Source organism: Procambarus clarkii, chromosome 26 (genome assembly GCF_040958095.1).
Source record: "Procambarus clarkii isolate CNS0578487 chromosome 26, FALCON_Pclarkii_2.0, whole genome shotgun sequence".
Lineage (NCBI taxonomy): Eukaryota > Metazoa > Arthropoda > Malacostraca > Decapoda > Cambaridae > Procambarus > Procambarus clarkii.
Genome location: NC_091175.1, coordinates 22,496,348 through 22,524,174, shown reverse-complemented (window position 1 = coordinate 22,524,174; position 27,827 = coordinate 22,496,348). Strand labels below are relative to the sequence as shown.

Here is a 27,827-nt window from a genome sequence, read left to right as displayed (position 1 = left end):
CAGGACAGTACCAAGCAGTCCAGGACAGTACCAAGCAGTCCAGGACAGTGCCAAGCAGTCCAGGACAGTACCAAGCAGTCCAGGACAGTGCCAAGCAGTCCAGGACAGTACCAAGAAGTCCAGGACAGTACCAAGCAGTCCAGGACAGTACCAAGCAGTCCAGGACAGTACCAAGCAGTCCAGGACAGTACCAAGCAGTCCAGGACAGTACCAAGCAGTCCAGGACAGTACCAAGCAGTCCAGGACAGTACCAAGCAGTCCAGGACAGTACCAAGCAGTCCAGGACAGTACCAAGCAGTCCAGGACACTACCAAGCAGTCCAGGACAGTACCAAGCAGTCCAGGACAGTACCAAGCAGTCCAGGACAGTACCAAGCAGTCCAGGACAGTGTCAAGCAGTCCAGGACAGTACCAAGCAGTCCAGGACAGTACCAAGCAGTCCAGGACAGTACCAAGCAGTCCAGGACAGTACCAAGCAGTCCAGGACAGTACCAAGCAGTCCAGGACACTGCCAAGCAGTCCAGGACAGTACCAAGCAGTCCAGGACAGTACCAAGCAGTCCAGGACAGCACCAAGCAGTCCAGGACAGTGCCAAGCAGTCCAGGACAGTACCAAGCAGTCCAGGACAGTACCAAGCAGTCCAGGACAGTACCAAGCAGTCCAGGACAGTACCAAGCAGTCCAGGACAGTACCAAGCAGTCCAGGACAGTACCAAGCTGTCCTGGACAGTACCAAGCAGTCCAGGACAGTACCAAGCAGTCCAGGACAGTACCAAGCAGTCCAGGACAGTACCAAGCAGTCCAGGACAGTACCAAGCAGTCCAGGACAGTACCAAGCTGTCCTGGACAGTACCAAGCAGTCCAGGACAGTACCAAGCAGTCCAGGACAGTACCAAGCAGCTTAGGGTAGACACCAAGCAGTCCAGGACAGTGCCAACCAAATCAGGGTAGCAACCAAGCAACCCATGGCAACACCAAGCGACCCATGGCAACACCAAGCAACCCATGGCAGGCCCTGGACAACAGCAAGCACAGAAAGAACGACAACGAGCAAGGCACCACCAGCAGCACCACCAGCAGCAGCAGCAGCAGCAGCAGCAGAACGCGGATCCAGAGGAACATTTCAGCCACAAGGTTATGTCAACAAAGCCGCCCACGCCCCAGGCGGCGGGCACACAGGAGCCTTGTGTTGGCAGTATTGTGAAAGCCGCGTGTGTCGCACAAGTTTATCAGGAGAGACCGAGAGGGACTGCTGGTCAAGCCGGGGTAGGCAAGCACGTCGCCCGTAGTGCCGTATAGTCTGCGGTTATTTGTGGGTAAATATTGAAGCCGAGGTGGGTCCACTTGTGTGTGTGTGTGTTTACTATCTGTGCCTGCAGGATCGAGCTGTTAGCTCTTGGATCCCGCCTTTCTAGTTGCCTGAAGAGAACGAAATACACGCAGCTCATTGAGTTGAGGTTGAGTAAATAGTGGCCACACGTGACGATAGTGATGTATTCCTCGTTCTAATGTTCTCACAGTACTCCCCGAGACTACTATTTGGAAGAATTAGTCTGGAAATTTGGTCTTCGCCCAGGACTTGGCCCAGTACGCGTCCATTTCCGGAACCTGTCCATCTTTCCTTAACCATGGCGGCTTTGTTTACATTAAACAGTTTACGAACTTTGAACTTCACAACCTAAGGTTATTATTGTTGTAAACAACCTCATATTACTTCGGAGCGCGCAAAGTATTTAATAAACATTAAAACAGCCGCCATGATTGAGAAAAGATGTACAGGTTTCGTAAATAGTTGCGTTAATGCTCATTGAGTTCCTCGTTGGCTGAGGTGTGGGTCACACTGCCTCACTCAGCACCCTCAAGCACCCAGGAATATATTTTTGGAGGGGGTTGATCCTGTTCTTGAGAAGTAAATGTTGTTTAAGATTCGCTATCTGGAACAATAAGGCCCAGGTAGCACTGGCTATGGTGAGCCCGTAGAGTGTTAGTTCCATAGTTCTTAGTTCCATATTTCATTAATGAGAATTAATGATGTTAAAGTTAACCAATAATTATGAGGCAGGAGTCACAGCTCTCACCGAGTTTCCGAAGATAAATTGAAATATTTTTTTTGTCTGCTTTCCCTTGGCATTGTTTACTATGTCAAGGACGCTTCTCTACTGTGTGTGTGGATGTTCAACTCATGAGCATGTCTCCCTGTTCATCACGCTAACATTTATTTAGAACATGTTAGGTTCTTAAACTCTCTTAATTACCATGCCAAGAATAAAAGTGCTATGGTTCGGCCTAGGTTCAAATTTAAGTACGTTTATTGAGACAATAAAATACATCTCAAAGGGATAGAATAGCTAAGGCTATTTCTACTTACTAGAGTAGATTACGCTATTTCTACTAAAATAGAGTAGCTTAGGCTACTTCTACTTAATAGAGTAGATTAGACTATTTCTACTTAATAGAGTAGCTTAGGCTATTTCTACTTAAATAGAGTAGATTAGGCTATTTCTACTAAATAGAGTAGCTTAGGCTATTTCTACTAAAATAGAGTAGATTAGGCTATTTCTACTAAATAGAGTAGCTTAGGCTATTTCTACTAAAATAGAGTAGCTTAGGCTATTTCTACTTAATAGAGTACCTTAGGCTATTTCTACTTAATAGAGTAACTTAGGCTATTTTTACTTAATAGAGTAGCTTAGGCTAGGAAGAGGAAGCTGACCGTTATAAACTCCAGGTCAAAACATTATGTAAAAACATAAGGTGAATAAAAACAAAAGAGAATCGATATAATAATAAGAACGTAACATGGCTAATATTAAATACTACACATAACATTCAATCCTACCAAATAGTGATATAAATACATTTCTTTGGGAATTTTCTGTGTTGCTGACTGAACTCTGTGTTTATTTTGCACAACCGCTACTTACCCTGTGTGCCCTTTATTGTGTGTGTATTGTGTATGCATTGTGTATAACTCAGGCTGGTCTCACCTTGCTGTTTTGAGACAGACAAAAACTACAAAGCAATGAATTATTGCCAAGCAATAACGTAAATACGACTGAGTTCAGGTGATAAGCTGCTAGTTAGTTTAGGCTATGATAGCAATCTCCTCACTAATTATATACTTCAGTATATATATAATCATAATTTGTAGATTGGATATTCCTTTTCTGATCTGATTACGTGCTAACAACATCATTCGTACAAACTTACTTCAAGTAACATTTGTAATGATATTGGTCATGCGCTTGAACTGCTCTGTAAAACATTACTTTACACCTTCTAATCTTAGTCTGTCTCATATCCCTTCCAAGATCTATATAGGCCTACTGGCACAGTCCTCGTGATAAGTACCCATCTGCATAGTTAATGAGGGCTAAGATACTCTTAGACTATATGTGAACAAGTTTATTAATAAATATATAAACAGGAGCATGGTTTCTGAGATTCTTGAGGGATGCTAGACTCTCAATGGATATTGACTAAGATCTAGCTGACTGTGAGTGTGCGCAGGGTGTACTGAGTGTGCAAGTGAGTGTGCGCAGGGTGTACTGAGTGTGCAAGTGAGTGTGCGCAGGGTGTACTGAGTGTGCAAGTGAGTGTGCGCAGGGTGTACTGAGTGTGCAAGTGAGTGTGCGCAGGGTGTACTGAGTGTGCAAGTGAGTGTGCGCAGGGTGTACTGAGTGTGCAAGTGAGTGTGCGCAGGGTGTACTGAGTGTGCAAGTGAGTGTGCGCAGGGTGTACTGAGTGTGCAAGTGAGTGTGCGCAGGGTGTACTGAGTGTGCAAGTGAGTGTGCGCAGGGTGTACTGAGTGTGCAAGTGAGTGTGCGCAGGGTGTACTGAGTGTGCAAGTGAGTGTGCGCAGGGTGTACTGAGTGTGCAAGTGAGTGTGCGCAGGGTGTACTGAGTGTGCAAGTGAGTGTGCGCAGGGTGTACTGAGTGTGCAAGTGAGTGTGCGCAGGGTGTACTGAGTGTGCAAGTGAGTGTGCGCAGGGTGTACTGAGTGTGCGCAGGGTGTACTGAGTGTGCAAGTGAGTGTGCGCAGGGTGTACTGAGTGTGCAAGTGAGTGTGCGCAGGGTGTACTGAGTGTGCGCAGGGTGTACTGAGTGTGCGAGTGAGTGTGCGCAGGGTGTACTGAGTGTGCAAGTGAGTGTGCGCAGGGTGTACTGAGTGTGCAAGTGAGTGTGCGCAGGGTGTACTGAGTGTGCAAGTGAGTGTGCGCAGGGTGTACTGAGTGTGCAAGTGAGTGTGCGCAGGGTGTACTGAGTGTGCGCAGGGTGTACTGAGTGTGCAAGTGAGTGTGCGCAGGGTGTACTGAGTGTGCGCAGGGTGTACTGAGTGTGCAAGTGAGTGTGCGCAGGGTGTACTGAGTGTGCAAGTGAGTGTGCGCAGGGTGTACTGAGTGTGCAAGTGAGTGTGCGCAGGGTGTACTGAGTGTGCAAGTGAGTGTGCGCAGGGTGTACTGAGTGTGCAAGTGAGTGTGCGCAGGGTGTACTGAGTGTGCAAGTGAGTGTGCGCAGGGTGTACTGAGTGTGCAAGTGAGTGTGCGCAGGGTGTACTGAGTGTGCAAGTGAGTGTGCGCAGGGTGTACTGAGTGTGCAAGTGAGTGTGCACAGGGTGTACTGAGTGTGCAAGTGAGTGTGCGCAGGGTGTACTGAGTGTGCAAGTGAGTGTGCGCAGGGTGTACTGAGTGTGCGCAGGGTGTACTGAGTGTGCAAGTGAGTGTGCGCAGGGTGTACTGAGTGTGCGCAGGGTGTACTGAGTGTGCAAGTGAGTGTGCGCAGGGTGTACTGAGTGTGCGCAGGGTGTACTGAGTGTGCAAGTGAGTGTGCGCAGGGTGTACTGAGTGTGCGCAGGGTGTACTGAGTGTGCAAGTGAGTGTGCGCAGGGTGTACTGAGTGTGCAAGTGAGTGTGCGCAGGGTGTACTGAGTGTGCAAGTGAGTGTGCGCAGGGTGTACTGAGTGTGCAAGTGAGTGTGCGCAGGGTGTACTGAGTGTGCAAGTGAGTGTGCGCAGGGTGTACTGAGTGTGCAAGTGAGTGTGCGCAGGGTGTACTGAGTGTGCAAGTGAGTGTGCGCAGGGTGTACTGAGTGTGCAAGTGAGTGTGCGCAGGGTGTACTGAGTGTGCAAGTGAGTGTGCGCAGGGTGTACTGAGTGTGCAAGTGAGTGTGCGCAGGGTGTACTGAGTGTGCAAGTGAGTGTGCGCAGGGTGTACTGAGTGTGCAAGTGAGTGTGCGCAGGGTGTACTGAGTGTGCAAGTGAGTGTGCGCAGGGTGTACTGAGTGTGCAAGTGAGTGTGCGCAGGGTGTACTGAGTGTGCAAGTGAGTGTGCGCAGGGTGTACTGAGTGTGCAAGTGAGTGTGCGCAGGGTGTACTGAGTGTGCAAGTGAGTGTGCGCAGGGTGTACTGAGTGTGCAAGTGAGTGTGCGCAGGGTGTACTGAGTGTGCAAGTGAGTGTGCGCAGGGTGTACTGAGTGTGCAAGTGAGTGTGCGCAGGGTGTACTGAGTGTGCAAGTGAGTGTGCGCAGGGTGTACTGAGTGTGCAAGTGAGTGTGCGCAGGGTGTACTGAGTGTGCAAGTGAGTGTGCGCAGGGTGTACTGAGTGTGCAAGTGAGTGTGCGCAGGGTGTACTGAGTGTGCAAGTGAGTGTGCGCAGGGTGTACTGAGTGTGCGCAGGGTGTACTGAGTGTGCAAGTGAGTGTGCGCAGGGTGTACTGAGTGTGCAAGTGAGTGTGCGCAGGGTGTACTGAGTGTGCGCAGGGTGTACTGAGTGTTTACTAGTTGTGTTTTTTGCGGGGGTTGAGCTCTGCTCTTTCGGCCCGCCTCTCAACTGTCAATCAACTGTTTACTAACTACTTTTTTTTTCTCTCTCTCTCTCTCCACACCACACATACACACCCCAGGAAGCAGCCCGTGACAGCTGACTAACTCCCAGGTACCTATTTACTGCTAGGTAACAGGGGCACTTAGGGTGAAAGAAACTTTGCCCATTTGTTTCTGCCTCGTGCGGGAATCGAACCCGCGCCACAGAATTACGAGTTCTGCGCGCTATCCACCAGACTACGAGGCCCCCCATGTGTGTGCAAGTGAGTGTGCGCAGGGTGTACTGAGTGTGCAAGTGAGTGTGCGCAGGGTGTACTGAGTGTGCAAGTGAGTGTGCGCAGGGCGTACTGAGTGTGCAAGTGAGTGTGGCAGCTGCAGGTGGAGGGTGTTGTGTGTTGTTTCATTTATCACGAATATATATAAACAAAACAAAAGACTATAAGTATTAACTCCTAGCAGACACGGCCAGGACGGCGTGCTGGGGCCGCTCGCTGTAAATACAAGAGGTAAAATGATACTCACATTAATTCGTCTGCCACACTCACCTGGCTTGAGTGTACTCAGTGTACTCACCTGAAATAAAAAATACATCAGTTACATGATATGCAAATTTAATATGAACGCAAAGCACACACACACACACACACACACACACACACACACACACACACACACACACACACACACACACACACACACACACAGTCAATGTTTGCGGATGACGCAAAATTAATGAGAAGAGTTGTGACAGATGAGGATTGTAGGATCCTCCAAGAGGACTTAAACAGGTTGCAGAGATGGTCAGGGAAATGGCTACTGGAGTTCAACACCAGTAAATGTAAAGTTATGGAAATGGGATCAGGTGATAGATGACCAAAAGGACAGTACACAATGAAGGGGAACTGCCTACCTGTAACGATTCGAGAAAGAGACCTGGGAGTGGACGTAACACCTAATCTAACTCCTGAGGCACACATAAATAGGATAACGACAGCAGCGTACTGGCGAAAATTAGAACTTCATTCAGAAACCTAAATGAGGAGGCTTTTAGGGCGCTTTACACTGCCTACGTGAGACCCGTCTTAGAGTATGCCGCGCCATCATGGAGCCCCCACCTGAAGAAACACATAAAGAAACTAGAGAAAGTTCAGAGGTTTGCGACGAGGCTTGTCCCAGAGTTACGAGGGATGGGATATGAAGAGCGTCTGAAGGAACTGAACCTTACGACACTAAAGAAAAGAAGGGAGAGAGGAGATATGATCTTATCTTATCTTGAGATGATTTCGGGGCTTTAGTGTCCCCGTGGCCCGGTCCTCGACTAGGCCTCCACCCCCAGGAATCAGCCCGTGACAGCTGACTAACACTCAGGTACCTATTTTACTGCTAGGTAACAGGGGCATAGGGTGAAAGAAACTCTGCCCATTGTTTCTCGCCGGCGCCCGGGATCGAACCCGGGACCACAGGATCACAAGTCCAGTGTGCTGTCCGCTCGGCCGACCGGCTCCCCATATGATAGGAACATATAAAATACTCAGGGGAATTGACAAAGTGGAAATAGATTAAATGTTCACACGTAATAATAACAGAACGAGGGGACATGGGTGGAAACTGGAAACTCAGATGAGTCACAGAGATGTTAGGAAGTTTTCTTTTAGCGTGAGAGTAGTGGAAAAATGGAATGCACTTCAGGAACAGGTTGTGGAAGCAAACTCTATTCATAATTTTAAAATTAGGTATGATAGGGAAATGGGAGAGGAGTCATTGCTGTAAACAACCGATGGCTGGAAAGGCGGGATCCAAGAGTCAATGCTCGATCCTGCAAGCACAAATAGGTGAGTACACAAACACACACACACACACACACACACACACACACACACACACACACACACACACACACACACACACACACACACACACACACACACACACACACACACACACACTGATTACCAGATACCAAGTGTTCACGAGGCGTGTGACACTCCTATTAGCAGAGGTGGAAATTTGAAGTACTGAAAAAATAGGAAAGCAAACGGGTACAAAAGCTCCATAATTGGGACTCTGGCAGCAAATGGGAGAGGACTGTGGTCTTGGTAATCTACTATCCCCCAGCAAATAGTACAAGACCCATGTATAGGTATGTATAGATGAACTACAGAGAGCAGTAACAACAGCTCACAAAATATGACCGAAGCTACTGGTCATGGGGAACCTAAATCACGGACAGATTGATTGGGAATCGCGGAATCCCTATTGTGGGAATGAAACGTGGGAAGCAAAGCTAGTGGAAGCTATGTACAGGAACTTCCTAACACAACATGTGAGGGAGGACGTAAGGGAAAGGTGAAGGGATTACACTGACCACAAATTAGACCAGATCTTCACTCACAACGAAGACATGGAGAACATGGAACATGAAATACCACTAGGGTCCAGGGATCATTGTGTCCTGGGGCCAGATTCACGAAGTAGTTACGCAAGCACTTACGAACGTGTACATCTTTCCTCAATCTTTGACGGCTTTGGTTACATTTATTAAACAGTTTACAAGCATGAAAACTTGCCAATCAACTGTTGTTATTGTTATAAACAGCCTCCTAGTGCTTCGGAGCTCATTAACTGTTTAATAATTGTAAACAAAGCCGCCAAAGATTGAGAAAAGATGTACAGGTTCGTAAGTGCTTATGTAACTGTTTCGTGAATCTGGCCCCTGGTCTTTGACTATATAATCGAACTAAACTTGTGACCACGGGACAAGAAGTCTGAGAAAGGAGAGTTGAGAATAGCAAAGGTGATTACAGGAGGAAAAGAGAATACTGGGAGAAGTGCAGTGGGAGGAAGGACTTAAATAGTACAGGAAATGATGGAGCTAGACACATGGAAATGCAAGGAGGCCGAGGAGAGTTTCATACGACAGTAAGGGGAAAACGTAGGAGGGAATATAATAACCCATGGTTTAATATACAGTGTTAGAAAGCAAAATTGAGAAGCAGGAGGGAGTGGAGGAAGTACAGAGGACAAACGACAGAAGAAAACAGGAATAGATGCAACATAACTAGGAACGAATACATAAATATAAGGAGAGTATTGGAAATAAATTTCGAGAACGATATTGCTGTCAAAGGAAAAAAAGCCACCAAAATTCCTACATTGCATATAAGAAGGAAAACGACTCTGAACGACCAAGTGACAAGACTACGGAAACAGTTTTCATGTAGTGTTCACAACCGAGCCTGAGCAGCTCCTAAGGTTAGAAGAAGAGATGACTCAAGATGAGGGACTAACGGATATAGAGGTGACAGCAGAGGAGGTAATGAAACAACAACACTGGATGCAACTAAAGCAGTTGGACCAGACACTGTATCACCGTGGATACTAAAGGAGGCAGCGCAGGCCCTCAGCGTGCCTCTGGCAACGATCTTTAATGAGTCACTTACGAAGGGAGAGTTTCCCAATTGCTGGAAAAAGGCAAATAGGATACCAATTTTCGAGACAGGAGAGGGAGAAGAGGCACTTAACTACAGACCAGCATTATTTACAAGCATACAGTAGAAAGCACTTGGCAGAATATCAGGTTAAGACTAGTGACACACTTAGAGAACATTAGGTATGTAAACAAACACCAACATAGGTTCAGGGAAGGGAAAGCGTGCCTAACAACCCTGCTGGAACTCTATAATAAAGTAACAAGAATAAGGCATGACAGGCAAGGATGGGCAGAGTGCCAATTTCTTGACTGCCAAAAAGCCTTAGATACAGCACCTCACAAGAGATTACTACACAAACTTGAGAGGCGGGCGGAGGTCAGTGGAGACACACTCGCCTGGGTAAGTGCTTTTAACCTTATTTAACTTTATTTTAAAAATAAGTTAGGTCTGGTAGTGAAGTGACATACAAGTTAGAGAGAGGCTGAATATCTTCTAATTTAAATAAAGTATACCTATTAGGTATATGTAATAATATAATAATTATTAGTTTTAGTATTTTATATACAAGAACAAACCTATTTTTAATACACAATACGTTTAAATTGACGCATGCGTCTTGGGGGATGGCTGCCGCTTTAACGAGCCTGGCCTGTGGACGGGCTGGAACTCTGATATATAGATTTAGCTAAGTTTCACTTCTTATTGTTAAATATCTTGTACGACAGGTTCTTATTGGTTAGAGAGCACATTCTTGATGTATAAGTTGTGGTTAACAGAAATTATTATTATATATGTTGGGTGTAGCCATTGTTAATGGTTAATTAATACTGTAATTAGTGAAGTATTTGTTCGCAAACCTGTATCTTTTGTTAATTGGACTCAATTATTTAAGTGGAATAGTAACTTAACCAAACCAAACCAAATCTATTCTACCCCTATTCTAACCTAACCTATTCTAACCTAACCCAAATTAGCAGAGACGAAGTCACGAAGCAGCTACTGAATTGACATCAACAAGTCACTGAACCAAATACCTTTACTATTTGGTCAACACACATTGTGGTAAAAAAAAAAGGTTTCCTTGCATCTCATGCCTCTATTTACTAGCAGTAAGTAGGTACCAGGGATTTAGGCAACTGTTATGGGGTGCATGCTGCATTTTGCCTAACCAGAAACGTTAAAAATGCAACTGTTTTACCTAACCAGAAACGTACGAACCCACGCAACCCACCTAACATAGAGAGACCGATGCATAGAAGAAACGTCAATATTCCGGTGCTTTAAGTTGTTAAAATACGTGAAAAATACGACGTATTATGGGAGAGGCCGGGATGGTACCGGCCAGGATGGCTCCAGGCTGATCAGCTGCGCTGGCATCCAGGAAAGTTGATCAATATTGTTCCTGTTGAGGCTAGTTGCTCCTGTTGAGGCTAGTTGCTCCTGTTGAGGCTAGTTGCTCCTGTTGAGGCTAGTTGCTCCTGTTGAGGCTAGTTGCTCCTGTTGAGGCTAGTTGCTCCTGTTGAGGCTAGTTGCTCCTGTGAAGGATAGTTGCTATTGAGAAGTGTGGAGAGAACTGTTGACTAACTTCCCGTAGGTCGTCCATTTCACACCTTCAACTAATCAACTGATTATCGAGTGTCGTGGTGAATAATTTCCGGAGCCGCAGACGACTCACCGCTGTCAAGTATGCCACCATCTTCCCGTCAAGAAAGCTTAGCGGTACCAGAGCACATCCGAACACCATTGGCAGTTATATGAGAGCTTAATTAAAGCCCCCTATAGACGCTCTGCTGTCATCAGCAGACAATTCTGCCCCCAGGAATAGGTGGTACAGTTTGCTCTACGGACGCTGTGTTTAATTTGTCTGCTGTATTCTGCTGTATTTAATTACAGCAGACTGTGGTAATTATCGCTGTGGTTATGTGTTATGTTGTGGGGTATGGAGGGTGTTTGTTGTGGGTGGTGGGCGTGGTCACTCATACCAGCTGGGTGGCCGCCCACCCTCTTATTAAAGCCCGCCCTGTCACTGCCGCCCACACTGTCGCTGCCACACACCTTGTCACTGCCGCCCACCCTGTCACTGCTGCCCATCCTGTCACTACTGCCCACCCTGTCACTGCTGCCCACCCTGTCACTACTGCCCACCCTGTCACTGCTGCCCACCCTGTCACTACTGCCCACCCTGTCACTACTGACCACCCTGTCACTGCTGCCCACCCTGTCACTGCTGCCCACCCTCTTATTGAAGCCCGCCCTGTCACTGGTGCCCACCCTGTCACTGCTGCCCACCCTCTCACTGCCGCCCACCCTGTCACTGCTGCCCACCCTGTCACTGCTGCCCACCCTGTCACTACCGCCCACCCTGTCACTGCCGCCCATCCTGTCACTGCCGCTCACCCTGTCACTGCCGCCCACCCTATCACTGCCGCCTACCCTGTCACTGCCGCCCACCCTGTCACTGCTGCCCACCCTCTTATTGAAGCCCGCCATGTCACTGGTGCCCACCCTGTCACTGCTGACCACCCTCTTATTGAAGCCCGCCCTGTCACTGGTGCCCACCCTGTCACTGCTGCCCACCCTCTCACTGCCGCCCACCCTGTCACTGCTGCCCACCCTCTCACTGCCGCCCACCCTGTCACTGCTGCCCACCCTGTCACTGCCGCCCACCCTGTCACTGCCGCCCACCCTGTCACTGCCGCCCACCCTATCACTGCCGCCCACCCTGTCACTGCCGGCCACCCTGTCACTGCTGCCCACCCTGTCACTGCCGCCCACCCTGTCACTGCTGCCCACCCTGTCACTGCCGCCCACCCTGTCACTGCCGCCCACCCTGTCACTGCTGCCCACCCTGTCACTGCCGCCCACCCTGTCACTAACGCCCACCCTGTCACTGCCGCCCACCCTGTCACTGCCGCCCACCCTGTCACTGCCGCCCACCCTGTCACTGCTGCCCACCTTGTCACTGCCGCCCACCCTGTCACTGCCGCCCACCACACAACAAAACCACCCCAGAACCCTAACAATCAATACCAGCAAGCAAGCAAACAACTTCAGGTAAATGCTGAACGACTTCAACAAACAACGAAACCAAACAAGCAAACAACAAAACACTCCCAACAATCAAGGCAACACAAAGAAGCAAAGAAACAGGTCCAACAATCTAAGGAGCAAAGAGTGCCATCGCCACAATCACCAATCCAAGGTAGGAACGTGTGTTTATATAACTGAGTTTATATATATATATATGTTGTACCTAGTAGCCAGAACGTCGTACTCGGCCTGCTATGCAAGGCCCGATTTGCCTAATAAGCCAAGTTTTCCTGAATTAATATATTTTCTCAAAAATTTTTCTTTTGAAATGATAAAGCTACCCATTTCATTATGTATGAGGTAAATCTTTTTTTATTGGAGTAAAAATTAACGTAGATATATGACCGAACCTAACCAACCCTACCTAACCTAACCTAACCTAACCTATCTTTATAGGTTAGGTTAGGTTAGGTTAGGTAGCCGAAAAAGTTAGGTTAGGTTAGGTAGGTTAGGTAGTCGAAAAACAATTCATGAAAACTTGGCTTAATAGGCAAATCGGGCCTTGCACAGTAGGCTGAGAAGTGCGTTCTGGCTACTAGGTACGACATATATATATATATATATATATATATATATATATATATATATATATATATATATATATATATATATATATATATATATATATATATATATATATGTATATATATATATTATTAAATATGACCGAAAAAGTAAGATTAATAATTCTAACACGAATTTTCTCAATCTTTCGTACATTACGCTTCACTGTTGGAGGTAAATCAAAAATCACTTCTCCAAAATTCATTTTTATTTCTAGTCTGACGCGACACGGGCGCGTTTCGTAAAACTTATTACATTTTCAAAGACTTCACAAATACACAACTGATTAGAACTTACGTCTCTCTGATATTATATCTACATTTGAGTGAGGTGGGAAGGGTGATGTGGCATAACACAAGACAGAACAGGAGGGGATATTAATAGGGTATTAAAAGTATCAACACAAGACAGAACAGAAACAATGGGTATTGAATAGAAGTGTTTGTAGAAAGCCTATTGGTCCATATTTCTTGATGCTTCTATATTGGAGCGGAGTCTTGAGGTGGGTAGAATATAGTTGTGCAATAATTGGCTGTTGATTGCTGGTGTTGACTTCTTGATGTGTAGTGCCTCGCAAACGTCAAGCCGCCTGCTATCGCTGTATCTATCGATGATTAGTAAACAACACAGAAATCATCGATAGATACAGCGATAGCAGGCGGCTTGACGTTTGCGAGGCACTACACATCAAGAAGTCAACACCAGCAATCAACAGCCAATTATTGCACAACTATATTCTACCCACCTCAAGACTCCGCTCCAATATAGAAGCATCAAGAAATATGGACCAATAGGCTTTCTACAAACACTTCTATTCAATACCCATTGTTTCTGTTCTGTCTTGTGTTGATACTTTTAATACCCTATTAATATCCCCTCCTGTTCTGTCTTGTGTTATGCCACATCACCCTTCCCACCTCACTCAAATGTAGATATAATATCAGAGAGACGTAAGTTCTAATCAGTTGTGTATTTGTGAAGTCTTTGAAAATGTAATAAGTTTTACGAAACGCGCCCGTGTCGCGTCAGACTAGAAATAAAAATGAATTTTGGAGAAGTGATTTTTGATTTACCTCCAACAGTGAAGCGTAATGTACGAAAGATTGAGAAAATTCGTGTTAGAATTATTAATCTTACTTTTTCGGTCATATTTAATAATATATGTCTACAGGAAAGACTGCTACCAAAATATACTAATATATAAATATATATATATATATATATATATATATATATATATATATATATATATATATATATATATATATATATATATATATATATATATATATATATATATATATAGGACACATTCACTCCTTCTGAAGATGTAATAATATACGAAAGTACTTAAGGAAATTACTGTTTCATTTTTCCTCCGTGGTCTGACTTTGTCACATTTTTAATCACGTGTTTATTTTCGTGATATACACACATATAGGGAGCGAGATACAGCTTTTAATCGCCTCACAGCGATTGTACCTAGGACATTTCCACCTCAGGAGATTGTAGTGAGCTGTCGAAGTGGATTTTGAGGTGGTGGATTGAGGTGGCTTCCACGACCTCTGTTTCCAGGGTTGGCACGTGTTGTGTACGAGTTCACAATTAGCTGTGCTTGCGGGGCTCCTGCAGCTCATCTTTTTGTGTCTGTTTTGATGACACCTGCTTTTTAAAAGGTGTATATAGAGTCCGCTTCATCTACTTCCTGTTCTGACTCCACGTATTCATCTTGGAGTGAAGGCTGTGGCTATGGTTCTGTGGATATACCCATGCTGTGAAGCTGTCTCCTCTAAGATAGTCTGATGCTGTGAAGCTGCTCCTCTTAGATACTCCCATGCTGTGAAGCTGTCTCCTCTTAGATACTCCCATGCTCTGAAGCTGTCTCCTCTTAGATACTCCCATGTTCTGAAGCCTGTGGCGCGGGTTCGATTCCCGCACGAGGCAGAAACAAATGGGCAAAGTTTCTTTCACCCTGAATGCCCCTGTTACCTAGCAGTAAATAGGTACCTGGGTGTTAGTCAGCTGTCACGGGCTGCTTCCTGGGGGTGGAGGCCTGGTCGAGAACCGGGCCGCGGGGACACTAAAAAGCCCCGAAATCATCTCAAGATAACCTCAAGATAGATACTCTCATGCTGTGAAGCTGTCTTCTCTTAGATACTCCCATGCTGTGAAGCTGTCTCCTCTTAGATACTCTCATGCTGTGAAGCTGTCTTCTCTTAGCTACTCCCATGCTGTGAAGCTGTCTCCTCTTAGATACTCTCATGCTGTGAAGCTGTCTTCTCTTAGATACTCCCATGCTGTGTAGCTGTCTCCTTTTAGATACTCTCATGCTGTGAAGCTGTCTCCTCTTAGATACTCTCATGCTGTGAAGCTGTCTCCTCTTAGATACTCTCATGCTGTGAAGCTGTCTCCTCTTAGATACTCCCATGCTGTGTAGCTGTCTGCTTTTAGATACTCTCATGCTGTGAAGCTGTCTTCTCTTAGATACTCCCATGCTGTGAAGCTGTCTTCTCTTAGATACTATCATGCTGTGAAGCTGTCTCCTCTTAGATACTACCATGCTGTGAAGCTGTCTTCTCTTAGATACTCACATGCTGTGAAGCTGTCTTGTCTTAGATACTCTCATGCTGTGAAGCTGTCTCCTCTTAGATACTCTCATGCTGTGAAGCTGTCTCTTCTTAGATACTCTCATGCTGTGAAGCTGTCTCCTCTTACACACTCCCATGCTGTGAAGCTGTCTCCTCTTAGATACTCTCATGCTGTGAAGCTGTCTTCTCTTAGATACTCTCATGCTGTGAAGCTGTCTCCTCTTAGATACTCTTATGCTGTGAAGCTGTCTCCTCTTAGATAATCTCATGCTGTGAAGCTGTCTCCTCTTAGATACTCCCATGCTGTGAAGCTGTCTCCTCTTACTCCCATGCTGTGAAGCTGTCTCCTCTTACTCCCATGCTGTGAAGCTGTCTTCTCTTACTCCCATGCTGTGAAGCTGTCTCTTATTCCCATGCTGTGAAGCTGTCTCCTCTTAGATACTCTCATGCTGTGAAGCTGTCTCCTCTTAGATACTCCCATGCTGTGAAGCTGTCTCCTCTTACTCTCACGCTGTGAAGCTGTCTCCTCTTACTCTCATGCTGTGAACCTGTCTCCTCTTAGATACTCTCATGCTGTGAAGCTGTCTCCTCTTAGATACTCCCATGCTGTGAAGCTGTCTCCTCTTAGATACTCCCATGCTGTGAAGCTGTCCCCTCTTACTCCCATGCTGTGAAGCTGTCCCCTCTTACTCTCATACTGTGAAGCTGTCCCCTCTTACTCCCATGCTGTGAAGCTGTCCCCTCTTACTCTCATACTGTGAAGCTGTCCCCTCTTACTCTCATACTGTGAAGCTGTCTCCTGCTGAAGCGGTAAACTTGTCAACCCTCTAATAGTTACCTTAGGGTGTTTTTTCTAATTCTTACAGTAACCATTTTGTGACAGTGTCAAGGGTGTATTTTGTCATTGGATTCGAAGACTTAAAACAGGAACAAAAGCCAGTGTAGAGGACACATTGACCCATATAAGACTCTTTATATCCACCCAAACATGTCCAACCTACGCTTGAAACAATCCCAGCGATCTCACGCCTATTACGTTACCCGTCCATTAATCTACAACCATGTTTTCAAACCACTATCTCGTTAAACCCACCGACCTCTCTAATCCCACGCATTAAGACCGGTCAAAATTAGGACCTTTGGTCAGTCCTGGACAATTATTCAATCGTGACTTGGTTATGGTTGAAGGAGGACCGAGACATCGTCGCTTCTAATGCTGGTGATGTGTGTGTTTAGCACTTAGGAATACTAGGAACTTTTGTCAGGAGAAGTTCCTTATTGGAAGATGTTTATTTAGTTGCTTGATCATTCTCAGCAATATCTTGCTGGGAACATGTTGGTGGTTTAGGACTGAAGATTAAATTAAATATGTATATCCTACGCGTCAAACAATCCAGCGATCTGATGTCAATCGTGTTACCTGGTAATTTGTTTCATAAATCAACAGCCCTGTTTCCAAACCAGTATTTACCCAGGTCTTTTATTAATCTAAATTTATCCAATTTACATCCATTGTTTTTGACTGATGATTAAAGTAGAACTCCAATAGGTTTGCCAGATATGGCTTCCCCCTCTCTCTACCATTGGTGGTCCTTTCTTGTAATGTTTCTTCACTTTTGGTTATGTTTAATTCTTTCTACCATTTTGCATAGCATGTTTGTTAGTGGGAAAATCAATAGGGGCCTTGAGGGGGGGATTCGAACCTGGTCACTTGGTACTCCCAAGCACACACCTTAGTGCCAGGCGTTTTCGTGGCTTTTGACCTCGTTGTGGTGTAGTGGTCTCCCACTTGCTTGCGAGTACCACGTGAACTGGTTCGAATCCTGTTTATGACTCCTACTGATGTTTTCTCTCTCTCTCTCTCTCTCACACACACACACACACACACACACACACACACACACACACACACACACACACACACAGGTTAGCATACCGAAAGGGAAACTATGAAAGGTTAGCATACCGAAAGGGAAACTATGAGGAGATAAGAAAATGCCTAGCAGATATAGCATGGGAAACAGAGCTCAGGGAAAAGACGGCCCAAGATATGATGGAATACATCACGCAGAAGTGCAAGGACGCAGCAAACAAGTTTGTCCCAGTCCAAAAGGAAAACAGTGAAATGAAGATGAGAAACCCATGGTTTAATCAGAGATGTAGGCTAGCTAAGCAGCAAAGAAAAAGGGCATGGAGAAACTATAGGAATAACAGGACACTGGAGAGCAGAGAAAGATACCAGAATGCCAGGAATGAATATGTCAGGATGAGAAGAGAGGCAGAAAGACAATACGAAAATGACATCGCAAGCAAGGCAAAGACTCAGCCTAAATTGCTGCATAGTCACATCAGGAGAAAAACAACAGTAAAGGAACAGGTTATGAAATTAAGGATAGGGGCAGAAGGATTCACTACAAACGACAAGGAAGTGTGTGAGGAACTGAATAAGAAATTCCAAGAGGTCTTCACCTTAGAGCAAGGAGAAATCCCAGAGATAAGAGAGGGAATAGCTAACCAGAAACCACTGGAAGAGTTTGAGATTACCAGCGGGGAAGTAAGGAAGTGTTTACTAGAATTGGATGTGACAAAGGCTACAGGCCCAGATGGAATCTCCCCTTGGATACTAAAGGAAGGAGCAGAAGAACTGTGCCTCCCGCTCTCCATGGTACATAACAAATCACTGGCAACAGGGGAACTGCCAGAAATTTGGAAAGCAGCTAACGTAGTCCCTATATACAAGAAAGGGGATAGACAGGAGGCACTGAATTACAGACCAGTGTCTCTAACCTGCATACCATGCAAGATGATGGAGAAGATTGTGCGAAGAAAGCTAGTGGAGCACCTGGAGCGAAAGAACTTTGTAACACAGCATCAACATGGATTCAGGGATGGCAGGTCCTGCCTCACAGGGTTACTTGAATTCTACGACCAGGCAACAAAAATATGGCAAGAAAGAGAAGGGTGGGCAGACTGCATATTTTTGGATTGTCAGAAAGCCTTTGATACAGTGCCACACAAGAGGCTAGTGAAAAAACTGGAGATGCAGGCAGGAGTGAAAGGGAAGGTACTCCGTTGGATACAGGAGTACCTAAGTAACAGGAGACAACGAGTCAGTGTGAGGGGTGAGGTCTCAGATTGGCGAGACGTTACGAGTGGAGTACCGCAGGGGTCAGTCCTTGGACCTATACTGTTTCTGATATATGTAAATGATCTTCCAGAGGGTATAGAATCGATTCTCTCAATGTTTGCCGATGATGCAAAAATTATGAGGATTGAAACTGAGGACGATAGTAGGAGGCTACAAGATGACCTAGACAGACTGAGTGAATGGTCCAACAAATGGCTGTTGAGGTTCAACCCGAGTAAATGCAAAGTAATGAAACTAGGAAGTGGAAATAGGAGGCCAAACACAGGATACAGAATAGGAGATGAAGTACTTAATGAAACGAACAGAGAGAAAGATCTAGGAGTTGATATCACACCAAACCTGTCTCCTGAAGCCCACATAAAAAGAATAACGTCTGCGGCATATGCGAGGCTGGCTAACATCAGAACAGCGTTCAGGAACCTGTGTAAGGAATCATTCAGAATCTTGTACAGCACATATGTAAGACCAATCCTGGAGTATGCGGCCCCAGCATGATGCCCGTACCTTGTCAAGCACAAGACGAAGCTGGAAAAAGTCCAAAGGTATGCCACTAGACTAGTCCCAGAACTAAGAGGCATGAGTTACGAGGAAAGGCTGCGGGAAATGCACCTTACGACACTGGAAGACAGAAGAGTAAGGGGAGACATGATCACAACCTACAAAATCCTCAGAGGAATCGACCGGGTTAACAAGGATAAACTATTCAACACTGGTGGGACGCGAACAAGGGGACACAGGTGGAAACTGAGTACCCACATGAGCCACAGAGACGTTAGAAGGAACTTTTTCAGTGTCAGAGTAGTTAACGGATGGAATGCACTAGGCAGTGATGTGGTGGAGGCTGACTCCATACACAGTTTTAAATGTAGATATGATAGAGCCCTCAGGAATCAGGAATCTGTACACCAGTTGATTGACAGTTGAGAGGCGGGACCAAAGAGCCAAAGCTCAACCCCCGCAAGCACAAATAGGTGAGTACAAATAGGTGAGTACACACACACACACACACACACACACACACACACACACACACATAAATATAAATATATGTAGTAGAAATAATAGAGGAACAATATATTGGTTGGAAAGGCGGGGTCCAAGAGCTAAAAGCTCCTTCTGTTGAACCTAGGCAGTCCAACAAGCCCACAATGATCCACCAGGGCCATCTGAGGTGGCTATAGGCAGTGGTGTTAACAACTCTAACTCTTAATAATTCGACCACTCTAAACTGCTGTAACTGAACCATGATATAAGCCCCAATTATTTGACTATTTATAATAGGCAATAATTTGAGCCATCTATTATCCCCCAATGGTTTAACGCTGTAACTATTTTTATATGTAGGGAAAATGATTTTTATATGTACGAAGTTAAGTTTTATATGTAGGAAGATGATTTTTATATGTATGAAGATGATTTTTATATGTACGAAGTTAAGTTTTATATGTAGGAAGATGATTTTTATATATATGAAGATGATTTTTATATGAAGATGATTTTTATATGAAAGGAAGATGATTTTTATATGTAGGAAGATGACTTTTATACGTGGGAAGATTCTTTTATGCAGGTAGATATATTTGAGTGAAGGTTAATTATTCTGTAAGTTGGACTAGCAATTTGGTTTTGGTGAAATCAGAGGTTTGTTTTTGTTTTAATAACACTCAGACACAATAACTATAGAGGAAACACTATTAAAGTCCTTGTTCGCTCGTGCAGGAGGAATAGGCAGCAGCGGCAGACGCAACAGTAGCAGCACCAGCAGCGGCAGACGCAGCTTCAGCAGCACCAGCAGCGGCAGCAGCAGCACACTAGTGTCCGCCAGGGTGGACACAACAGGAGTGACAGTGTGGGTCAATGGAACAGAGGTCAGTTGTCGGGTCGAATCGACGTGACATTAATGCCAGTGATAATACCTGCACCACAGGATAGGTCCTCGTTACTACAGTGCTCTATGCTCTCGACTCCCAATTGAGGATCCTGGGCTCGATCCCCAGCTGGAGCAGAAATGGTTGGGCACGTTTCCATTCACCTAATGGCTCTATTCACCTAGCAGTAAATAGGTACCCGGAAGTTAGGCAACTGTTGTGGGGTTCCATCCTGAGAAAGGTCAATAGTTCGACCTTGGGGGACCTCGATACATGCTTCAAGTAAATATAAATGAGTGGAAAAAATCATATTGAAATATGAAGGAAAGTGTAAGTCAACAGTTTTACGGCTGGTGACGAAGTCTATATAACGGTTCAGAACGTTATAGCTTCTGTCATATTTTAATGTGGCTTTTCGCACACCTTGATCAGTGTTTCTTAATGAAAATAAGACACAATAGATCATTAACAGATATAAAATTGTTTGCATGTAAGTTCCATACTCCCCCAGCTGGTAGACAATAGTGCCATCCCCCAGAAGTCAATACCGGAAGGGATGGAGGGGAAGTATGCCCCCCATCCCCCACAACTCCCCCCCCCAAACCCCAACCCCCCCAACACACACACTCACCGTCAGTGCGCATCACCCACTGACCCCAAAGCCACCACCACTTGTACCCACATCATTACCCGCATACCCAACTCCTCTCACACCTGCATCCACCTCACACACCTGTTTCTGCGACACCACCACCCACTCCACATGTACTTGCATCTCTGTGCCTACCACCACCACTACTAGAATTACTAGTGCCGCCCACAACTATCACCTGGCCTACTAGAATAGATAGCCCGCGCCTACTCCCGTCGACCTGTGAAATTCCCCCCCCCCCTCCACTCTCTTGAGCAAAGGTGGACAACATTGATGTAACAGCAATTACTGTAATAGTAAAGATTAATATATATATATATATATATATATATATATATATATATATATATATATATATATATATATATATATATATATATATATTGGTGTATACTGGCAGCAGGTTTTCTTTCAAACATGTTTCATTGAATATGACCGCATATTCTGTATTTATTATTTTCTGGTTTAGGGCTTCTATCCCTCTAACTATTTTCTTAGCATCAGGGCTTAATTGAAATAGGAGTTCTCCAAAACTCATTTTCGTACTTTTAAGGTGAAGAAAAGAAGTGATTTACTATAGAGTGTATTTACACTTATTTGTATAATTTGCACGACGTTTCGAACCTCCATGGTTCATTCTCAAGTGAACAGATCTTACAATACTAGTTGATTTTATACCCGCATTAGGTCAGGTGATAATACAATGAAGGTGAAAACATGGGGGGGGATACATAAGGGATAAACATAGGGGCTGCAGAAGGCTTATTGGCCCATACGAGGCATCTCCTATCTAAACACAAAGATTAATCCAGTGTAATTGGCCTGTTATGTTGGACATTGTCTTCTGTGTTGGCATCGATATGTTCTTGTCTTGTCCTTACTCTCATGGTGGGTAGAGTAAATAGTTCCGTGATTTGGGTGTTCATGGTAGGTCGCTCTATTCTTATGTGAATTGCCTCAAGAATTTGTAATCTTCTTGAATCTTGGGTTTTGTCTATTATGCAAGTATTCTTGTTCAACATTTCTCTTGTTAGAAACAAGAGAAATGTTGTAACGTTGTATGTTGTATAGTTGTCAACCTTTCTAACAAGAGAAATGTTGAACAAGAATACCTGCATAATAGACAAAACCCAAGATTCAAGAAGATTACAAATTCTTGAGGCAATTCACATAAGAATAGAGCGACCTACCATGAACACCCAAATCACGGAACTATTTACTCTACCCACCATGAGAGTAAGGACAAGACAAGAACATATCGATGCCAACACAGAAGACAATGTCCAACATAACAGGCCAATTACACTGGATTAATCTTTGTGTTTAGATAGGAGATGCCTCGTATGGGCCAATAAGCCTTCTGCAGCCCCTATGTTTATCCCTTATGTATCCCCCCCATGTTTTCACCTTCATTGTATTATCACCTGACCTAATGCGGGTATAAAATCAACTAGTATTGTAAGATCTGTTCACTTGAGAATGAACCATGGAGGTTCGAAACGTCGTGCAAATTATACAAATAAGTGTAAATACACTCTATAGTAAATCACTTCTTTTCTTCACCTTAAAAGTACGAAAATGAGTTTTGGAGAACTCCTATTTCAATTAAGCCCTGATGCTAAGAAAATAGTTAGAGGGATAGAAGCCCTAAACCAGAAAATAATAAATACAGAATATGCGGTCATATTCAATGAAATATATATATATATATATATATATATATATATATATATATATATATATATATATATATATATATATATATATATATATGTCGTACCTAATAGCCAGAACGCACTTCTCAGCCTACTATTCAAGGCCCGATTTGCCTAATAAGCCAAGTTTTCATGAATTAATGTTTTTTCGTCTACCTAACCTACCTAACCTAACCTAACCTAGCTTTTTTTGGCTACCTAACCTAACCTTACCTATAAATATAGGTTAGGTTAGGTTAGGTAGGGTTGGTTAGGTTCGGTCATATATCTACGTTAATTTTAACTCCAATAAAAAAAATTGACCTCATACATAGAGAAAAGGGTTGCTTTATCATTTCATAAGAAAAAAATTATAGTAAATATATTAATTCAGGAAAACTTGGCTTATTAGGCAAATCGGGCTATGAATAGTAGGCTGAGAAGTGAGTTCTGGCTACTAGGTACGACATATATATATATATATATATATATATATATATATATATATATATATATATATATATATATATATATATATATATATATATATATATATATATTTATGAGTTTGGGGTAGTTATAAATTAGAGCTGCCTTGTATATGCCAACAGGAACCGCCTTGTATGGGCCAATAGGCTTTGATTGATTGATTGATGAAGATTAAGCCACCCAAAAGGTGGCACGGGCATGAATAGCCCGTAAGTGGTGGCCCTTTTGAGCCATTACCAGTATCAATAGATGATACTGGAGATGTGTGGAGGTGCGACTGCACCCTGCGTGACGGGACATGTCTCCCGTCCAATAGGCTTTCTGTGTTTTTTGTTTTTAAATCCTAATGACGTGTGGTGCAAACATTACGGAACAATGAACAAATCCACAAAGGCCGTGATGAGGGTTCGAAACCTCATGACGGCCCTTGTGGATGTGTTCACTTAATGTATCACGCTATTGTGATTGATTGATTGATAAAGATTAAGTCACGCAAGAGGTGGCACGGGCATGAATAGCCCGTAAGCGCTATTGTGATGTTGTTGTTTCAGATTTAGCTACTCAGAACGAAGTGTCCATGTAGCACGGGCTATGGTGAGCCCGTAAGCACTGTTGTGATTTGTATGTGTATTATGCATCACGTTGCCCGGACAGGTGTACTGGTGGCATAACCAGACGAGGGTGTGGGGCGGGCAGGAGCGCAGGTTCCACGCCGGGGTGCACGTGTTGATCCTCCACCAGCACCACCACACTCTCCTCCACCACGACCTCTTCCGCACCTGGCAGCCCGCAGCACACAAGATGCTGGTGAAGATGGTACACGATGTCCAGGATGGCAGGCTCATCCTCTTCCTCGGCGCGGTAAGGAGGGGGGAGGGAGAGAGAGAGAGAGAGAGAGAGAGAGAGAGAGAGAGAGAGAGAGAGAGAGAGAGAGAGAGAGAGAGAGAGAGACAGAGAGAGACAGAGAGAGAGAGAGAGAGAGAGAGAGAGAGAGACACAGAGAGAGAGACACAGAGAGAGAGAGAGAGAGTGAGATATACTAGGTGCTTAGGATCTGTTGGCAATTCTTTGTATCAGCCGTAAGTGGGTGAAGCATTACCATAGTTGCGCCTCGAGCACAAGACGCTGCGAGTGTAGAGTGTCTTTCATTCACAACCGCAGCTTAACCTCATACACAATGGCCAAATGCTCTTTAATCCAATGGCTCTCCCCCTCTCCTGTTTTGATTACTACACACTTTACATAGCATATATATGACATTATAACTTTTCTCGAGTAGTGCTTTCCCAACAGAACCCAAATACCTAACCCTAAGCCCGTGTACACAATTATAATATATAATAATATTAATTTATAATTAAGAAAATAACGATTGTAAATGCACAGTGCGTTAAATTGACGAGTGTGTCTCTGAGGGTCTCCCTTCATGAGTGCGTCTCTGAGGGTCTCCCTTCATGAGTGCGTCTCTGGAGGGTCTCCCTTCATGAGTGTGTCTCTGAGGGTCTCCCTTCATGAGTGCGTCTCTGAGGGTCTCCCTTCATGAGTGCGTCTCTGGGGGTCTCCCTTCATGAGTGCGTCTCTGGGGGTCTCCCTTCATGAGTGCGTCTCTGAGGCCCTCCCTTTATGAGTGCGTCTCTGGGAGGTCTCCCTTTATGAGTGCGTCTCTGAGGGTCTCCCTTCATGAGTGCGTCTCTGAGGGTCTCCCTTCATGAGTGCGTCTCTGAGGGTCTCCCTTCATGAGTGCGTCTCTGGGGGTCTCCCTTCATGAGTGCGTCTCTGTGGGTCTCCCTTCATGAGTGTGTCTCTGAGGGCCTGCCTTCATGAGTGTGTCTCTGAGGGCCTGCCTTCATGAGTGTGTCTCTGAGGGCCTGCCTTCATGAGTGTGTCTCTGAGGGCCTGCCTTCATGAGTGTGTCTCTGAGGGCCTCCATTCCAAACTCTAGTGTTTTGTCAGTCTTCCCTCAGGCATCACTTTCCTTCTGAACCAGAATAAGATGTCGCTAATTTAGAATAAAATCGAAAAAAATAACGGAAACTATTTCAAGTGATATCACAAGTTCATCATACCACTTTTTTTGTGAAGTGAGACCAGTTTCTGGAGGCAGAAAAGTGCTATTCGCAGACCTGGAAGGACCCCATGACCTACTTTCCCCCATAAAAAATACAAATAAATACAGACGAACTTCTTTCCAGTTCGATGTCCTCTTAAGCTTTCTTGTCTCCATGCACTTGGACTGGTCGATAGAGCAGCCTAGCTTCTTGTAGGGACGGAACTCGATCCCCCGATACTCTAAGTGGTTTGGCACAGTTTCCACTCACCGTCCTCATAGCCCAGCTCCTTGTTCTCATGTGACTTTCGAGAGGTATTTAGTAGTACTGGCGTGATGCTTTCTCCTGTGAGAGTTGCAGCCCCGCTCCTGTACCAGATTAGTCCACTGCGGGCTCACCATAGCCCGTGTTACTTGCACCGCTCCTGTGCCAGATTAGTCCACTACGGGCTCACCATAGCCCGTGCTACTTGCACCGCTCCTGTGCCAGATAAGTCCACTACGGGCTCACCATAGCCCGTGCTACTTGCAACTTTTGGTTCCCAGTAGCTGAATCTAAAACAAAAACAACAATTTTCTCCTCATATCTTCAGCCATCTCACTATAAAACTCTGACAACATCTGGGCCTTCTGTCCCCCTGCAGCCGGATTTCGTGGCATGGATCCAGGATGACATGGTGGAGACGTTACTGGCCCTGGGGTCACGCCTGGGACCCCTGGCCGCTAGGGGCGAGGCCTGGGCCTTCGTCACACGCAAGGGCCACGCCCCTCTCCACGAGACCCTCATCATCTCCAGGAACTCCAGCACCACCGACGTCTCGCCCCTCGCCTTCTCCGCCACACTCCCTGTCTTCCCAGGTAGGAGCGTCTCTGGCATTACGGGCTATTCATGCCCGTGCCACCTCTTGGCTGGCTTAATCTTTATCAATCATCAGATCGTCTCTGGCAGTACTGGTGTGTGTGGTACCTGTGTGGTAACGTATTTTGAGACGTATGTATGGTTATACTATGTGTCATATTAAGGTACTAGTTCCTTCAGACCACCATGCAGGCCGTCCCGGTACCCCAGACCACCATACAGGCCGTCCCGGTACCCCAGACCACCATACAGGCCGTCGCGGTACCCCAGACCACCATACAGGCCGTCCCGGTACCCCAGACCACCATACAGGCCGTCCCGGTACCCCAGACCACCATACAGGCCGTCCCAGTACCCCAGACCACCATACAGGCCGTCCCGGTACCTCAGACCACCATACAGGCCGTCCCGGTACCCCAGACCACCATACAGGCCGTCCCAGTACCCCAGACCACCATACAGGCCGTCCCGGTACCTCAGACCACCATGCAGGCCGTCCCGGTACCCCAGACCACCATGCAGGCCGTCCCGGTACCCCAGACCACCATGCAGGCCGTCCCGGTACCCCAGACCACCATGCAGGCCGTCCCGGTACCCCACACCACCATACAGGCCGTCCCGGTACCCCAGACCACCATGCAGGCCGTCCCGGTACCCCAGACCACCATGCAGGCCGTCCCGGTACCCCAGACCACCATGCAGGCCGTCCCGGTACCCCAGACCACCATGCAGGCCGTCCCGGTACCCCCAGACCACCATACAGGCCGTCCCGGTACCCCAGACCACCATGCAGGCCGTCCCGGTACCCCAGACCACCATGCAGGCCGTCCCGGTACCCCAGACCACCATGCAGGCCGTCCCGGTACCCCAGACCACCATGCAGGCCGTCCCGGTACCCCACACCACCATACAGGCCGTCCCGGTACCCCAGACCACCATGCAGGCCGTCCCGGTACCCCAGACCACCATGCAGGCCGTCCCGGTACCCCAGACCACCATGCAGGCCGTCCCGGTACCCCAGACCACCATGCAGGCCGTCCCGGTACCCCCAGACCACCATACAGGCCGTCCCGGTACCTCAGACAACCATGCAGGCCGTCCCGGTACCCCAGACCACCATGCTGGCCGTCCCGGTACCCCAGACCACCATGCAGGCCGTCCCGGTACCCCAGACCACCATGCTGGCCGTCCCAGTACCTCAGACCACCATGCAGGCCGTCCCGGTACCCCACACCACCATGCAGGCCGTTCCGGTACTCCACACCACCATGCAGGCCGTCCCGGTACCCCACACCACCATACAGGCCGTCCCGGTACCCCACACCACCATGCTGGCCGTCCCGGTACCCCACACCATACAGGCCGTCCCGGTACCCCACACCACCATGCTGGCCGTCCCGGTACCCCAGACCACCATACAGGCCGTCCCGGTACCCCACACCACCATGCAGGCCGTCCCGGTACCCCACACCACCATACAGGCCGTCCCGGTACCCCACACCACCATGCTGGCCGTCCCGGTACCCCACACCACCATACAGGCCGTCCCGGTACCCCACACCACCATGCTGGCCGTCC

The 27,827-nt window shown here is 46.3% G+C and overlaps 2 protein-coding genes across 3 annotated transcripts in view; both read left to right on the top strand.

Moving 5' to 3' along the window:
* The first annotated feature begins 1,198 nt into the window (after positions 1 to 1,198).
* LOC138368754 (protein O-linked-mannose beta-1,2-N-acetylglucosaminyltransferase 1-like) overlaps positions 1,199 to 27,827 on the top strand; it is a 48,347-nt gene continuing 21,718 nt past the window's right edge. For both annotated transcript variants that reach the window (XM_069331474.1, XM_069331473.1), the window contains exons 1-4: positions 1,199 to 1,314; positions 20,360 to 20,508; positions 23,998 to 24,204; positions 26,035 to 26,248. In XM_069331474.1, the coding sequence (XP_069187575.1) occupies positions 24,145 to 24,204; positions 26,035 to 26,248 (274 nt within the window). In that variant the 5' untranslated portion in view covers positions 1,199 to 1,314; positions 20,360 to 20,508; positions 23,998 to 24,144. The remainder of the gene's footprint in view (positions 1,315 to 20,359; positions 20,509 to 23,997; positions 24,205 to 26,034; positions 26,249 to 27,827) is intronic.
* On the top strand, positions 9,085 to 23,900 carry LOC138368834 (300 kDa antigen AG231-like). The gene is made up of 4 exons (XM_069331540.1): positions 9,085 to 9,132; positions 11,144 to 12,452; positions 20,360 to 20,508; positions 23,895 to 23,900. The coding sequence occupies exons 1-4, from the start codon at positions 9,085 to 9,087 to the stop codon at positions 23,898 to 23,900; spliced, it is 1,512 nt and encodes a 503-aa protein (XP_069187641.1).

Coding starts and splice junctions, on each gene's coding strand:
- LOC138368834 (XM_069331540.1), top strand. CDS start 9,085: ATGACTCAAGATGAGGGACTAACGGATATAGAGGTGACAGCAGAGGAG. Junction 9,133..11,143: donor TAGAGGTGACAGCAGAGGAG/GTAATGAAACAA, acceptor ATTTAATTACAG/CAGACTGTGGTAATTATCGC. Junction 12,453..20,359: donor GCCACAATCACCAATCCAAG/GTAGGAACGTGT, acceptor TCGCTCGTGCAG/GAGGAATAGGCAGCAGCGGC.